Raw genomic sequence first — 18521 nt, forward strand, 5'->3', positions numbered from 1 at the left:
AAAATTATCCGCGAACTACAGAATCTGAGAAACATGATTGAAGAACAGGACTTACTGGAAGCTTTTGGGAGTGGCAAAAGCGCTGGAAGTTACAGTGCATAAGAGGACTGAGAGGCAAACTAGTCAATATTTTGTTGTTATTAGGTACAGTTTTTCAACATTTCGATACCACCTCGTATTTTGGTTATATTTTAAGAATAATGTAATTCTGTCAACTTTTCATCCCTTGAATTGGCAATATTTCCGGATTCAATTTTAGATTATAATTCACTGACTATTTATTTCTCATCGTAGATAATGATTTTTTTCTTGCACGACAAATATTTTTCATTTGTCTTATCTGATATTGGACATTTTAGTTAGTATTATAGTATAAACCACCGTCCGCTGGAGTCACTCTTCTCTCGCTGCGGGCGAGAGGAGTGACTCCAGCGGGCGGTGGTATAAACATAATTTCCATAACTGATCTTAAGAGTTTCTGAATATCTTTCCAGGAAAACCTTCCTGCCACCAAATAATCGCCATTATGATATTGGAGAACTGCTTTCGTCTCTCAGCCAATTACAAGAAGAAATGGATATCTTCTCTTCTGTTCTTCCTACTGGGATGCAGAAGAAGCCCATCTGGATGGGTAAGTAATTAGTCCTTATTCAGTGGCGTATTCAGAAATTTGCTTTCAGGAGGTAACAAAGATGACGTAAAAATATTAACATTATTAATTATATTGTTTTAGTTTCAATAATATTTATGTACACTCACTGAAAAACACATCTGTTTTTTTGTGAATAAATTTGGAACAAATTAGAAAGAATTACATTTACTCTATATCAAAGCGGTGGCTCAGTGGTAGAGCGTTCACCTCTGGTGCATGGGGTCCCGGGTTCAAACCCTGCTCCCGCCAAGTGAACACCGTGTGCGTGGGTTTTCTTGGGGTTCTCCCGTTTCCTCCCACTTTCTTCATTCCACCATTTCATTCATTTCTCATAATCACCGTCTCCTTTAGCCTAACCGGCATAACCGTGGGACGTAAAACTCAAAGATTTCATTTCATTTCTATATCAAAGAAAATTAAATAAACTGAAGCGAGCACTAGCGAGCTTCTACCATTCGACTTCATAAACATTTCTGTCTGTTCACCTGCCAATCTGTCTGTCTTTCTGTTCCACGGTAACTCTCATAAAACTTATCTGAATTTAATGAAACTCGGTATGTAGATTCCACCATGCTTTCAACATAACCCTATTGATTGTAGTTCAAATCCAAGAAGAAGAAGAAGAAGAAGAAGAAGAAAAGGCCGTGAAAAGCTTCATATGCATACCAACAATTTTGCAGGATAATCAACGTAAAAATTATTCGGTTTTGATAAAATGTAATTTATAGTAGTTCACAGCGTGAAGTTAATCTTCCATAATGGGAGGGTGAATTCATCCTTTCTCAGTTTAACAAATATGTTCTACTGTTATTTTATTGTCAAATGTTCCTAGGTGGCCGCACAATGGATACAGATGCAACCAGATTAGCTCCAATCAATTTCTCTTACAACAATTCATTTAATTATTAATATATATTATTTTCGGTGTTTCGCTCGCGTTGCTCCATTATGTCGCTAACTTTTCAAGATGTCATCGAAGAACTTAGACTATGGTCGTATTCAACTCAAGAATGTCGTTATAAAATCCCTTCTACTTGTAAATTGTTGTAAATTAGTTTACATTATGAAACATGTGCTTTTACACACACAGATTTTCTCAAATATTTATTTGAATACATCCATAGTTTACAGGTACGCATATCTATATACGGAGTTTACTTAAATATGTGGATAAACGTATTTATTATGTAGTACATATTAGTAGTTTTGTTTTACTCTGTCAAATCCGCACCAAGCAGCACCCACATTACCAAACTTTTGCGTCCGTTACTAATTTTAATGCAATATGGAGAATATTTTCATTGAGAAGTTTTTATAGTCATCGGTGGGATTTTACACATCCAGGAATAGGCGGTGATTTTATCCTCTAATGTAGGGTCAAAAACCTCCTCCAACTAGAGCCTTTCTATTTGAACTGTACCTCTTCTGACGCTGCTGTCGATATGTGATTTCCGTTCCTCCCCCGAAAGAGGAGGGACAAATTCCTGCGGCCGAGATCTTTCAATTGACGGAAGCGTTGCCACAATTATTTTTTTTTTTCACGGACTTCACTGTGCTCTGTTTTGCTAGCCATTCTAACTAGCCTACGATCTTCACTCGTCAAGACCAAAGGATTAAATGACAAATTGGCAACACAGCTGAGGTCATTCACTTCTTTTCCCTAGGCAAAGCGAGGGTTTCATCCGTTAGTGGATGGCGGGGGTGGAGCCAAAGTATGTTTCACATATTTTCCGGGGGCACAGGTGAAACAGACAGGCTTTAAGAGGCCTCATCACTGCGAAATTAAAATACCGCTAATTTTAGAGTAATTATGTGATATCTTCAAATAGATAAAAGATAATCGAAAAGTGGAACAAGACCTCCCTAGACAATATTATTTTGCGTGAGATACCGTTATCAAGACTCATTTGTCTGCTTTCAATTTCAAGCCATTTAGAAAATCGGCATTTATTTTCGCGTTTCTAAATAACTGCATACGGAAAGCTACTAGGTGACTCGTGATAATGGTACCTCATGCAAAATAATATCGTCTAGGGAGGACTTGATCCACTTTTCGATTATCTTTTATCTATTTGAAGATATCATATAATTATTGTAAAATTAGCGGTATTTTAATTTCGCAGTGATAGGGACTCTCAAAAAACAAGTGAGTTACGTTACATAGTGTAAACCTAAGGTAGACTTCCAATCCAAGTTATACGAACTTAATACTTAAACTTGAAGTAGTACTTCTATAACTACTGGTTGGAATAAATTAATAATATGAAAGATATAACTTGTTCCTCGGACGTTGAATCCATATGGAAAAGCCATTACCACTTATGTATAGCATAGTTTGGAAGTCTCAAAAATGTTGACACAATATGGTATGCATTTATAGAGATCTAATAGAGAATTCCCAATGATTAGAGTTGAAGTCGGTTAAAAATGAGGAGTTACCGTATCCTCCCTCCCCCCAGTACACACAAACACACACAGTCTATGACTCTTAACAAATATGTTCCACAATAGCTTTCGTAAAATAAAATCATTTGGTTTTAGTAGAATATTGCGTAAATTTTTCTCAGGATTTCCAATCTTTACTGATGAAGCTCAAATGGGGCAATAATGAGGTTGTTGATTCCGTCCCCTTCGACTATAAATAAAATGTTTTCCCTGAAAATTTTCCTGTTTTCCCTGAAATGTTTTCCCTAAAAACATTTCAATTTTTGTAAAACAGTGTTTGTTTTGTTTCAGATTAGAAACCTTCACATATAGTTCGAGGTTAAACTAGTAAAAAGGAAGAGGGGGAGGGGATAGTTCGGAGCAGTAATGCATGGCATTAATAGATAATCATCATTTTACGAAGTTGTTGGCAAACTGACATGCAGCGCATGTGTATGTGTCCATTTTTCTTGCTGATATCTGGACAAAAATAACACTTGCTGAATGGTTCTAAAGTGAATACCCCTATCATTTATTCAGATGACAAATAAAACATGTTACTTTATTTGATTAGTTGAGATTAGAAGTAAGAAGCTAAACTTTCGTAGTATATTAGAATAAACTTAATTACTATTTGACATTGCAGTCTTAATATTGATAAAAGAACATACAGTACTTTATCAAGTTTTATCGTTACGTCATTGAAATTCTATCGTTTCATTTGCCTTCCTTAACGAACATCGTAAATTATGCAATTCTAAGTAGTGATTGGTAATTAAAATCTTTGAAGGAAGTTTAAATAAACCTTCTCTATAAGAATCTGGCAATGCTATTTCTTTTTACCTTGTCTAACGATAAAGAATAAGACATGGGTGATAATACCGCGGTTACAAATAATTTCGTGGAGGGGAAGCTCTCTTCTGGTTGCACGGTTAGCGAACATGTGTTCGATGCAGAAGACCAAGATTCGATGCTCAGTGAGAGCTCATTTGGTTTGGATTCCTCGTTAAGCTATTGGTTTATGCCTTACATACCCTCAGTGCTGAATGGGAATATGGCTTTACTTTGAGACCTCGATTCAAATTCCAAATCTACCAACGAACAAAAGCTAATCATCGTTCTTTTGCCCGTTTTTCGTAAGTGAAAAGATATAACGAATGCACCATCTAGGCTAACCGGGCTCCAACGCAGTACTGAAACTCTGCACCACAACACAGATTGCAACTCCCGTGCCGTAGCAGAAGTAGTGCAGGGGTGGATCCAGGACGAAGTTCTGGGAGGGGCGGTGGGTTGTAATACTGCTACTTAGAGCTACTTTTAAGAGCTCCAATCTCTGGGATGGGTTTTATTTATATATATAAAATAAAAAAGTTTTTTCCTCTGGGGGGGGGGAGATCGCCCCTCCCTGGATCCACCACTGAAGCAGTGTCAGGAAAACCGATTGTAGCCGGTATCATAGGTTTTACTTCTAAATGCGTTCGATTTTTTTTTTCTCTGTGTGAGGGTGCAGTAAAATAAGGGTATTTAGTTTCGCGTGAAGGTGAAGTAAAATGAGGGGCTGAATTTTGTGAGGTGTGAAGGGAGATTAGCGGATGAAGTTTGTATAAAGAATGAACCAGGAGCATCATTTCAGATTTTGTTTTTTTTTGGGGGGGGGGGGAAGACCTCTTGATATAAGTAAAATTTTGCGTTTTTCACTGATTTTCTACTATTTTATTGATAACATCTGTAAAAATTTCAAATGCAGGGGAGCAATTGCCCCTCCCTGCCTCCCTAAATGACGCCCCTGGAATGTACAGATGTCGTGAGATGTGTAATTTACTCTCGATTAAGTAAGAATCGGAGTAGAAATTTGCTTGAAGGGAGAAAAATGTTTACATAAGGGATTAGGTGAGATAAGTGAGGTTGGAAAGAAATAAACACCTTTGCACAATTACATTTGAGTCATTTTAGTGAGTTGACTAACGTAACTGTTTAGTCAAAGACTCACAAAATACGTTTTATTTCTTCTTAAAACGAACTTCGGTACATCAATGTGCTTGATCCGGGAGGTAAAGCATGCTTTGACGTGATACGTTGGCCAGTTGAAAATTAACAATCTTAAATGTATCGTTACCATGATTCAATAGGTAAATATTTTTAAAGAAATATTAATAATTAATTATGTTGCTACCACAGAAAAAGCAATATAGTAACATTCTGAAAGAATTCAGTAACAAATACTTTCCATTACAATATATCTAGTCATCAAACTGCTAACTTTTCACTTTCACAAGCACTTATGACGTAATGCTTATTTAGCATTTCTTTGACTTTTTGTTGTGTGTGCTTTTTGTACTTGAAAAAAAAATGTGACAGTATTACGGATCATAAAGAAAATATAACAAAATGTACGTTATTTGATATCCAGGAAACTATCTTCAGTACTGCATGTGCATACTTAATTTTAATGTTAATTTTTCATTATAACTTCATTTATGATCATTTTCTTATATGATGGTATGTTTATATCTGAGATTTAGACCCCAATATTCTCACAAAGGCTATTAAACACTCTGGACCAGAGATGGTGTGGGTCGATGAAACTTCATCCATCACCCATCGTGATCCACGACCCACCGTTACCCACTCTGACCTACTAATCCACTGTGACCCACTCTGACCCACTAATCCACCGTGATCCACTCTGACCCACCACGCACCATGAATCACTCTGCCCTCTGTAGCCCACCCCGCCCCACCAAAACCCATCGTCATCAACTCTGACCCTTGATCTACGCCCTCTTCTCTACTGACTAAAGAGTTTACATTTCTAATAAAACAAGGCTGTGAAATTCTAACTAATCGGAGTTTGACTAGTCGGTCAATCGTTCAACTACCGCTCGTTACAATAATGGTGGATCTGACCTTTACGATATAAAATGGTAAAGCGTTTGTCATTAACCAAATTACGATGAATTAAAGCTTCATGGTATAATTATTTCCTTGTTGAATTATCGATATTTTTCAGTGGAAAAAAGGATGAAATTTGAAAGTCCAAAATCAAGGTAACTAGACTAACGTAAAGGACACTAGCGGATCCAGAAGGATCGTTTGGGGGGGGCGGTTCGCTTCCTGGAAGATGAGCGTAGCCTCAAGGTGACCAGAATTTTACTTTAAAAAAAATCGGACGCATATGAATGTGGGAATTGAGAGGGGGGTATCTAAACCTGATTTAGCTAAATCTGATTCCCAGATTCCATTTTGAGACCCGTGTTTTTTTTTTTTTTTTTTTTTTTTTTTTTTTTTTTTTAATGAGAGTATTCTGAAGATTTAAATTAAATACGCACTTTCATTTCGGAGACATGGTGGTGTCATGATTTACTAGTCACCGCAATATATCAGATGCGCTGTCTTGCACAATAATTGCACAAAAGATAATACCGTATTGACTATGGCATTCATTTTAGCGGAAAAGTGTAGAATTTGCTCTAATCATTTATATTTTGAATAACAATTGCGGAACAGCAGTTGAAAAAAAACAAACAAACAAAAAAAAAACGACAGGTTCGGTGTACGCAAAAATCAATATCAAATGTATACATGCAAAAAGAATAATACAAAATGTCAACAAATAACAAAATACATTATTATATTTCTGTATACGTTTCTCGGTAGCTTAAAAAAATACATTAATTATAAAGTGATGTTTAATAGTATATGGCACACAGTGTTCAAATGGACCAAAATATAGGGGAGCAATCTTTACATATTGCTTTCATTTCTGTTTATATCAGATATAATTCAGCAAATCGAAAATTGAAAAGAAAGAAATATAATATTCAAACTGAACTCCCAGGATGTTTAGTGGCTCCGTGATTATTCCTCGTAGTAGTGATTGCCCGAACTTGAATTTCGTGGCTTTCCCCCGAAATAAGGATGTTATGGCTTTTGCCTTAAAATAACTATGGCCTGCGCTTTCAAGGGCACAGATCAAGTACAAAAGAATGAAATAGATACACTTTCTAATACATAATATTAATCATAGCTAATACATAATACTAATACATCATAGTACTAATCATTGTACTGTACTACTAACGAATCCAGAGCGACGATTTGAAGTTAACCTACAGAATTAACATACAAAGAAATGAATTGTGAAGATAAATCCTACATAAATATAATATATTGCAGTACTCCTTAACCATATAAATCATTACGAAGGTAAACGCACAATTTATTCAGTAAAATACTGCAAATAATATAATAACAAACACATCAATACTAAACTTTCTCTTACACAAACTCAACAGAAATTTTGTCGTATCTAGCACGAAATGTGTATAAATTTTACACGAATTAAAATTATATAGAATTACAATATAAGCCATTATAATGTATAACTAGTAAAAAAAAAAAAAAAAAACTCTGAAAGATTAGCGAAGTCTACAACAAAATGAATGAAAGAAGATCAGAAATGTAAAACCAAAGTGATGTTTCCGTTACATTTCACACAAGTTATATTTCCTAAAACTTACAGCACACAAGTTATATTTGCTAAAACCTACCGACTGGCGATATTATTTGACAATATCAGATATTAAAAAAAAAAATGAAAATAAAAATTTAATTTTGAAAAAAAAATTATCACCTTTAAACGAAATTACCAATAGAGAATAAAGTACGTATAACTTGTTTTTCTTTCATCTCAGATATAATATGGACCCCGTTTGGTCTAATGGCTAACACGCTTGCCTTTTGTGCGCGTGATCCCGGATTCGATTCCCGGTGGGGGTACAGTTGAGCGAAAAACTGGTTCGGATTCCACTATAATCAGTAGGTCCACGTCTCCTTTAGCCTTTCTGGCACACACGTGAGACGTTAAACAAACAAATATTATATGTATAATATATAACTGTTTATTAAAAATATAATATAGTCTATATACCGGTACACTTCTTTTACGATTGTGGTTGTACCCTTTTGTTTCAGTTAAAGATTTTAAAAAAGCAATTTCAGAAACTTTTTCGAGTTCGTTCATATTTCTTGATTTTGTTTGCGATTCAGATACATCCAAGGAGTTCAACTTATACTCAGGCTCATGACTTTTGTGGAGTACCCACGAGTTGAAAATAATTACGAGGAAACACCACTACGGGCGAAAACAAAACAACAGCCTTAGTCACCTTGCATTGCATCTCTGTGAAAGTTACAGCACAAATTCAAATCCACGCCCTATCTTGTTCCTGGCAAATCTGTCGATGATACGAGCGTTATCTACGTTTGTCTTGATGCGTATATAGTAGTGCCAGGTCGCTAAGTCGATCTGCACTCATCCAGGACTGTAGCCATGTCTTCAACCTCTTTAGCGTTGAAATGTTCTTTCGGCTGATGCTTTGTATAGGGTATTTTGCAGTGGTATAATTGAGTATGTAAAGAAAACAAAAGGATTATACCAGAGTAGGAATACGGGGTTAAAAATTGGCTCTATTAGGTAATTTCTTAAATGCAGTTGTTAGAAACATAATATAATTATAGCTATGCTTACAACAATAAAATTATATTATACTAGCCTTCGCCTAGGTAGGGCTTCGCCCCCAGACCCCCAATTTGCTCTGCATACGGCCTCACACAGTATAGCAAATGCTCCTACGTTTTACCGTGGCACAATTTTCGCCTTCTTCCTTCTATGTATCTCTTTCATATAGCATTGGATTGAGCTAAAACTCTGTCACGAAATTCAAACACCTCGTAAGGCATTTTAGTGAACCACCCCCCACCTCTTTTCCTTCTCTTCTACGTTAAGTGGCAAAAAACGCTCAAATATGTTTAATTATTTTAAATGAAAAATTAAACTACCAACTTTCATGTCTCTAACAGTAAAGGATCCCAAGATATGAGCATCTTATAATAATAATAATAATAATAATAATAATAATAATAATAATAATAATAATAATAATAATAATAATAATAATAATAATAATAATAACCGTCCCTTTTCTTTCCTTCTATGTAAAATATCAAAAACGCTGAAATAGATATTAAATTATTTTGAGTGAGAAGTCCATACACCAAATTTCATGTTTCTAACCTTCGAAGATTCTTAGATATTGATATTTTATTTTTATAATTGCAAACCCCGCCCCTTTTCTTCCCCTTCCTTTTTTTCACATTTTACTAAAGTATCAAAAAACGTTAAAACGCGTGTCAAATTATTTAAAATCAGAAATCCAAATACCAAATTTCAAGTCTTCATCCTTAAGGGATTCGGAGAGATGGTCACCCCTTCCCTTCGAATTTCCAAGAAATCCTTTCTTAGTGATATCCTACGCCAGAAATCTTATCTACAGTCCGAATCCCAAGTTTCTAGCTTGAGCGGTTTGGCCTGTGCGATCAGTTACTCACTCAGGACTCAGATGAAATGCCATTAAAAGTCACAATAAATCCCTGGTCCCTTCCTAATGTTACCGTGTTTGAACCCCAAAAGTCACGGCTCTCTTCGTTGATCTAGTAGCTAGCGAACGTATCTTTGATCTTTGATGCATGAGGTTCTGTGATTTGATTCCCGGTGAATGAGCATAGAACGCACTATAGTGGTTCAGATCCAACTTTAAACTCTAGTTCTCGTTCTGTAAAGCATCGCTTTTGACAAACGAAGTAAATACATATCAATCAATCAACCAACCGAAAAGTCTCAGATTCAGAGAGCTTTTAGGTAAGATTCTATATTTCTCTTTATTCAAGGTACAGGTACTTGAAGTTTCGGGATATGAATTGCATTTCCATATCCTTTTTCTAGAACAATTTTAAAATATATCTTTTTAGTTCAAAGAGTGAGGCGTCTTACCCTCCTTCCTACAGCTGTTCGTCCAACGAATGAATCATATTCTCACTCCTTTGGGGCTTATGGCGACCGCCTCAAGGAACTAGGGACATAAGTATTCACACTTCAGATTTGTCTGTATTAAGCACTACTAAGTACCACACATTTTGATTAGACTCTGCTAGGCTTGTCACACAGATTGAATCGGTCAGGAAAAGACCATATTTGTATTTTTCATCGATAAAGGCTTGAAGTAAAATCCAGGGGTCGCCCCCTCCCCCCCCTTGGATCCGCCAGTGGTAAAGGAAAAAAGTGTAAAATTTTCCATATAATTAAGCGTACAGTACAAACTTCATATTACCATGTACTTGAGCTTACAGTACAAATTTTGTCTATTTTTCTCACAACTTTATGGACTGATTGCCTTGTGCTCTGAGCGCTCCATACAATAAATACAAGTTCCAGCAATTCTTATAATAGAAAACAGTAGATATATAAAGCGAAGCACTGTATTTTTGTTTCTCAATTAATAACTGTTTCTGAATTTTTATCTCAACTAACATCGATCATTTTCGATTATTTTTACAAATCAATCCACTACTAACTTCCCATGTATAGAAAGTGCCTCCCCCATACGTAAATGAGAATTTTAAAAGATTCTAGGACTTGTTCTGCTTATTTTTAATAGAGTTAATATACTGAATTTCAGTACTTAAGTTGAACGGTTTGTGAGATATTCAATTTTTTCGGAAAAATTCGGTCCTTCACTACCCTCTTAGGATATGTATTATAATGAAAGCGATATGATAAGATCCAAGTTTGGATTAAGGCCTAACTACATACCAAAAGTTATTTCATTTGACTTTGCAAATTGGCCGTGATGATCAGACACACATAGTTACATTCAACTTTTTATATGATAATTCATATATCACAGGTGATTCAATTTTTTTTCAGTAGTTAGCTGCTCTGAAAGCTCACACGCTGTGTGCCTCGAAAGCCAAGTAATAGTGTAAGTCCTATTGCTACTATTACAATTATAAATATCAATATTCAAAAATGCCTGAAGTTTTCTTTTTCACTTAGATATACTCACCTCAGGTAAGTAGACAGAAACAAATGAAAAAGGAAGGAAAATGGAGGCCTTGAAAGTAAAACGTAGATAAATTCACCAGTGTTCAGAAAATATTGTCTACAATGCACTGAGCAGAGTGGATCCGTGAGTCCGAGTGAGTAGATGGGTCAGAGTAGGGTACGGTTCCTAATGGGTCGCAGTGGGTCATCTCCTGTTGACCCACGACCCACTGACCCACTCCAACTCTGCTCTTGACAGCAGTCTTACAGGACTACACGGCTTCAGGTTTAAATGCGTCATTTAAACTCCTTACAAAACTGACAGAAGTTATCATAACGTAAATATCAAATCTAAACATACTATTGTATATCTTCTCATCTTGATTGATTACTTCAAATCTATAAATATTGCGAACTAGTGACGTACGGAGAATTTAATCAAGATGGGATTTTCAAACACACAATCTTATATCCTTTCAAGACAAGTGAAATTTTTGTGTATAAGCTGTATATCTTAATATAGCAGCTGTTTATTTTCCATAATTTCATTTGATTTTTGAGTTTAGCATCACTTTCAGCAACGAGGCTATATGAGATATGGATCTTCAGCTTAACGTGGGATCCGAAATACGTGAGCTCCCACCGGGAATCGAATTCGAGTCTTCCACACCAAAGGCGCATACAATAAACGCTTAGCTACGAGGGGGCTCTTATTTTCTATAAAATCTTGCTCAAGGAGGGGGAGGAGTGGGCTTAGTTCCGATTCCCTTTAATTTGCCACTGTTGTAAACTAACAAATGTTTCCACCGCAATGAATGCGTCTCCCTACAAATTTCTTCTCCAAGCAATGTCTCACCTAAAGGTGAAGTGGACTGTACGCCGTTTTGTTGAAAGAATTTTGCAACAATTGCAGATACTCATTTCAAGAGACAGAGTTTCTCCGAAGAATTTTAGGTCTCTGAAGAATTTTATTTCATGTGACTTTGAATGCGACTTTGACTTGCCACGATTCAGGTGTATAGAGACTTTTTGAACGCTCTGTATAAACATTTATAATGTACTGGTCTGTAGTAAGAAATCAGAAAATATGAATAAGAGCTGGATTTCAAGTAAAATGTATGTTTTTAATGGTATGAATAAGAGCGGGCTTTGATATAAAAAGTGTCTTTTTAATGATATGAATAGGAGTGGGCTTTGACATAAAGACTGTGTTTTATTGATAGGAATAAGAGCGGGCTTTTATACAAAAAAATGTGTTTATAATAGTATGGGTGGCTAATAAGTTGGTGATTATTGTAGTACTCCGCCCTATCTTGCTTTTTTGTTGTCCATTATCCCTTTTTACCCTTCTCCCTTGTTTATGTATTATTTTAATTTGATTATTTCGGTTATCTATAAATACAATGATGGACATTAAAAATGTAACATTAAAAAGGAGAAATCAGATTAACTCCACATTTGCAGAATGTGTAGAAGATGGAAGGAAAGTAAAATAATTAGCAGCGTTGCTCCACGATGACCACGACCTCTGGAAACAGCAACGGAGACAGATTAAAGAACCAAGTTCAGTAGAGGCCGAGTGCTGTCGTGACGTGAGTGTCTCTGGATATTCAATGTGGTAGCAATGTTAGTAGGTTTCTGCTTTTGATTACCTTTAAAAAAATTGACATACAACTGCGGATTATTCTTTTGCAGTTGATCGGAATGCAGCCACAGTGTTGAGAATATTAACTCAATTGATCTATCAAGACAATACACAGCGACGTTCAGGATCCAAACGAGCGTATCATGCCGCAGATCAGAAGGCACACTTTTGTCCGCATGGCTATGGCGGATTAAACAGTCACATTCCGAACATTGACGCACGAATCCGTCGGTGTTACGCACTGAGTGTTGCAGGGCATATTTGCATGGCGCAAATCGCTGCGACTCCCTTTGACTGCACAACAAAGATGAGTGCGTCTCCAATGTAGAAACCTGCACGGGCCGATTTTTTCGGCCCGAGCCCAATCCAGCCCGAATGTACCTAGGCCCGGCCCAGCCCGGGCCCGAAAAGTTTTGGAAATTTTCGGCCCGAGCCCGGCCCAGCCCGATAAGTTTTTTAAAATTCTTGGCACAAGCCCGGCCAGGGCCCGATAAATTTTAAAAGTTTTTGGCCCGACCTCGGCCCGATAAATTTTAAAAAAATTTAGCTCGAGCCCCAATCTTTCTCAAAATTTAATATTAAACTTGACCTAACCCTCAGAAACATTTTCTAACCTGGTTGACAACCTGACACTTGCCTCCCGAATGGTACCATTGCCTCTTAGAACTTTGCCTATCATCGAGAGAACAAAAACTCCATTTCCTGTAACAAAAATCTAACTTAATTGATTTTAGCATAAAGTGAAGGTGGCAATATTGTTTAGCGACAAGCAATTTGGATTCAGTGAAGATCAAGGTCAGAGCTCAATTTACTGCGCAATGCCTGCAATCCTCTATAGTGAAAGTGGAGCCGCTAAGCAACACAAACTGTAAATAGCTATTGCAATATTTGTAACATTTTTCACGGGCACACTTCTTCAACGTTTGGCTTTATTCCAATTATCGTTTAAAGAAAGTCAATAATTATTAAAGAATTGCAATTAATCGGCCCCAGCCCGGCCCGATCTGAAGAGAAATCAGTGTCGGCCGGCCCAAGCCCGGCCCAAGCCCGGCCCGCGGGCCGGGCCGGGCCGGGCTTCGGTCCTCGGGCTGGGCCCGGCCCATGCAGGTCTCTACTCCAATGATGCCACGAACATTACGTATGAAGTACTTGAATGGGACATCCACTATTCGGGTAAATTCAGCTTCTGTCCCGATCATTATGATGATGCCATCCATGTCTGACGTTACTGTGACAACAGGCTCGTCGATGGTTGCATTGTACATCGCTACATCGGTCAAGCATTGGCCGTTATACTTGTAGTATAGTGTATCATTGGGTTCTGTACCCTCTCATTCTTGGTGCTGCATTTTTAATGTCCAGTAGTGTATTTTTCAAGGAATTTAAAGTATGAGTTTTTTTTTTTTTTTTTTTTAATGTTGATCTTTGTATTTGCAGCTGAACGAACACCTGAATCAGATGGAACCTTTGTGAACGCCATGTTTTTCGCTGCTAAGCTGGGTCAAGTAGCTAATATGGGAATAAAAGTGGTTATGAAGCAACCCACTATTAAAACATTAATTTCTCCAACACCTGTAAGTACTGCTTCTAACATGTAAATTGAAGTCTTTCGAAACTAGACTTCATAAGCTTTAAGATAATCCGCTATCTAAAATAAAATTAAAAAATAGAAATAAAAAAATAGACGTTGATTCAAGTTTGAACAAGTGAAGCTAAACACATATAATGTCATATTGACTAGTACAGTACAATCACTTGCACAAGTATTATTTTAGCTAGTGTATGAACCTAGTACTTAAGGGGAGAGGCTAGAGCTCTAACCTCCTTTTTGGATTCGAGACCTTGCGGAAGCAGATTCATACACTTTGAGAAATGATTCCTCATACGAAAACAAAGAAAGAAAAGATAGGGCAATATGAATGCACAAATGTGTCATTCCTGAGCTATTGCTCGACGAAAATTTGACGGAACGATAAAATAAATGGGCATAAATAGAGAATGAAATGCCGAAAAACGTTCCTTTATATAGAGCGTTCAAAAAAGTCTCTATGCACCTGAATCGTGGCAAGTCAAAGTCACATTCAAAGTCACATGAAATAAAATTTTATGCGAAGGTTTGCAACACTGCTATATTATCGCTTTGCGTGAAAAGTTCCTTTCTTAGATTCCAGTCGGCAAAGTGACGTTGAAGTGATTGTTGCATCTAGTTAGCGGTCTCTGAAACAATGGTGTTAACTTTAGAACAACGAGGTACTATTGAAGGTCTCCTGACTTGTCTCCTCCGGATTTTTACTTCTGGGGTTATGCAAAGAATTCTGTTTATAAAGGGAACCCCCACACGCTACAAGAACTCGAAACAGCTATTCGAGATTTTGCTCATAGCATTCCACATGAACAACTTGTGAGAGTATTTGAGAACAAGAAGAAACGTGTGCAAGCATGTTTGGAGACTCATGGGGGACATTTCCAACATTTGCTGTGAAAATGTGTGTGTATATGCTACGCCCTGTACATAGTGCTTTTATGCCATAAAATATAATAAATTTTGAGTAAAATAATTTTCTCGTTGCTTTGAATATGTAACAATTCAGGTGTATAGAGAACCATATATATAACTTTATGGTTATTTTGAACGTAGATTCCATTAATGTACCAGTAGACGTGGAGGTAGAACAATATAGAGTTAACGAGAACTATAGGATAAAATTCATGACACCTTCCATAAACAAACGACTGTAAATCAGACACTTTTAACTGGCATATTTTCTACATTTTTTGGAACATTATTGGAATTTATAGCTCGAAATCATCATTAAGTACTCGTAACCGACTAACTGACTTTAATATGATATTTCACCATCAACTTATGGTCTGTTTCGCAACGTTCTGGCAAAGTTTCGGTAATCTATAACTCTGAAACGACGCATTTGTGCATTCGATCTATATATCTTTTTATATTTTAGTGTGAGAAATAATTTTCCCGGTGTTGCTTCTGAATACCTTGTATATGCTACATAATTATACATCCTGTACACTTATATATGTGCACCCTATATACCGGTACTGTATAGTCTGAATTTATAGATTTAAGTGTTCTGTATTTGCTGATATTGCGGATCTTTGACAATAAAATGTTCTCATTACTTTTTTGTCACTTGTTCAGGGGGTAAAAGTGCTGGGGTACCCGGGGAGACGCCATCCTCCCACTTCCAGAAAATATCTGTAGCGTCTTCCCACTTTCTAAAAAAAAATTACAATGGGCAAAGATAGGCACGACGGACGAAGTAACGTCATGCATCCCCCTACCTTTCCAAATCCACTTTTACCCGTGCACTTGTTAACCCTAAGATCGAGTCAAAATGACTTCAGAGACGCCTGCAATAACGTATACAATGAAATCACCGATAATGACATCTTCCAAATAGCAGAGATCTCCACAATATGGTTAGACTAAACTTTTTTTTTTTTTTTTTTTGTAAAGAAAAAATACATATATGCAATGTTATGGCAAAGAACCTCTCTATTACCTTTTATTTCAGATACGGAAACAAACATTTCTTTTTTTTACCTCCAACAATTTAGTAATTTACTCTTAACGGACAGGGATTATTCGCAGCCCGTACTTATTTGACATAGAGAACACTTTCTAAAATTTGAAACTAAATCTTCAATTGATCAGCAGTTACAAACAAACTTGGATCACAAGCGACGCTAGGTACCGTAAACAGAACTGTACACAGCAGACAACTGTTGCAGACGTTTCGCTAAGAAATTCATAAACTGTCATGATTGACAGATCTGTCTTCATTTTCAGTATTTAAAAGTGATATATGTTCTTATTGGGTTATTTTAATTTTAATAGTCAATAAACGAATTAAGAATCTTTTATAGGTATGATTTGTACTTGAGACTGGGGCGTACAAAGAAATTTTTTGTTGGGATGGGTCCAAGCTTTGGAGGAGAGGTCCAATACCACAAACGACTACGTCTATGTAGTACTGAACAGGTGTTATTCTGCACCTGAAAAGTCGATAGGAAATTGTAAAAATTATTTTCATCTTTACTTTAAGAAAAACATGATAGAACTATAAAGATAACCAAGAAAGTTATGTTGCTTTTTGTGGAGGTCTACGTTCAATTGGTCCTCACACCGTGAGTTGAATGCAAATGGAATAAGTCGAAGGTCAGTTGTTGGTGTGGGTGTATCCAACATACTACCTGGTTGTGGCAGTTTAGTTACACCGTGAACTTGCGTAAGGACAGAGTGAACATGGGACCTCCACAGAGCATCATAAGGGCATGTATGCTATTCTAATTCAAACTGGTGTAAAACGTCGCTGTAGTGGGGCGAAAGATATGCCAGACCTTTAGTGAGGGTGTCGTGACCAGTGATGAAAATTTTCCGACTCATAAAAACATACTCCACTTATTCCTACATCGTTATTTAGTCGAGATGTGAGGTGGAAAATTTTCTTCTATATTTTTCCGGAAAATTTTCCGTTCTTAACAAATATCAGTGATTAAGTAACAATTCGTAAGTATTCATAAAATTGATTGAATTCATATATAGAAATGTTAAAAAGTGAAAGATCGTTTAAAGAATCTGAAAATTTTCATAGCTTAGACAATTTTCAAATTTTTCATAAATCGAAAAATTCTCTCTTCTGTACAGTGCTGAAAATTTTCCGATTCATAAAAACATACTCCACTTATTCTTACATCGTTGTTTAGCCGTGATGTGAGGTGGAGAATTTTCTTCTATACTTTTCCGGAAAGTTTTCCGTTCTTAATAAATATCAGTGATCAAGTAACAATTCGTCAGTATTCATAAAATTGATTGAATTCATATATAGAAATGTTAAAAAGTGAAAGATCGTTTAAAGAATCTGAAACTTTTCATAGCTTAGACAATTTTCAGTACTATGTAGGAACAAGTGGAACAATTTTTCAAGAATCAAAAAATTCTTTCTCCAGTACTGTGATGAAAATTTTCCGGGAAATTTTCCGATTCATAAAAACATACTCCACTTATTCCTACATCCTTGTTTAGCCGTGATGTGAGGTGGAGAATTTTCTTCTATACTTTTCCGGAAAGTTTTCCGTTCTTAACAAATATCAGTGATCAAGTAACAATTCGTCAGTATTCATAAAATTGATTGAATTCATATATAGAAATGTTAAAAAGTGAAAGATCGTTTAAAGAATTTGAAAATGTTCATGGCTTAGACAATTTTCAATACTATGTAGGAACAAGTGGAACAATTTTTCATGAATCGAAAAATTCTCTCTCCTGTAGAGTGATGAAAATTTTCCGGGAAATTTTGAAACGGAAAATTTTCCGATTCGTAAAAACATACTTCACTTATTCCTACATCGTTGTTTAGCCGTGATGTGAGGTGGAAAATTTTCTTCTATATTTTTCCGGAAAATTTCCCGTTCTTAACAAATAGTGATCAAGTAACAATTCGTCAGTACTCATAAAATTGATTGAATTCATATATAGAAATGTTAAAAAGTGAAAGATCTTTTAAAGAATCTGAAACTTTTCATAGCTTAGACAATTTTCAGTAATATGTGGGAACAAGTGGAACAATTTTTCAAGAATCAAAAAATTCTCTCTCCAGTACTGTGATGAAAATTTTCCGGGAAATTTTCCGATTCATAAAAACATACTCCACTTATTCCTACATCCTTGTTTAGCCGTGATGTGAGGCGGAAAATTTTCTTCTATATTTTTCCGGAAAATTTCCGTTCTAAATAATATCAGTAATCAAGTAACAATTCCTCAGCAATCATAAAATTGATTGAAATCATATATAGAAATGTTAAAAAGTGAAAGATCGTTTAAAGAATCTGAAAATGTTCATGGCTTAGACAATTTTCAGTACTATGTAGGAACAAGTGGAACAATTTTTCAT

The 18521-nt window shown here is 36.1% G+C and overlaps 1 protein-coding gene across 1 annotated transcript in view; it reads left to right on the forward strand.

The window, feature by feature from the left end:
- The window catches only part of LOC145666260 (heparanase-like), a 47452-nt gene that overhangs the window by 13715 nt on the left and 15216 nt on the right, over positions 1 to 18521 (forward strand). Inside the window, exons 4-5 of the mRNA XM_081733322.1 lie at positions 495 to 631; positions 14041 to 14177. Coding sequence (XP_081589448.1) covers positions 495 to 631; positions 14041 to 14177 — 274 coding nt within the window. The remainder of the gene's footprint in view (positions 1 to 494; positions 632 to 14040; positions 14178 to 18521) is intronic.

Source organism: Thermobia domestica, chromosome 12 (genome assembly GCF_964235325.1).
Source record: "Thermobia domestica chromosome 12, izTheDome1.hap1.1, whole genome shotgun sequence".
Taxonomy (NCBI): domain Eukaryota; kingdom Metazoa; phylum Arthropoda; class Insecta; order Zygentoma; family Lepismatidae; genus Thermobia; species Thermobia domestica.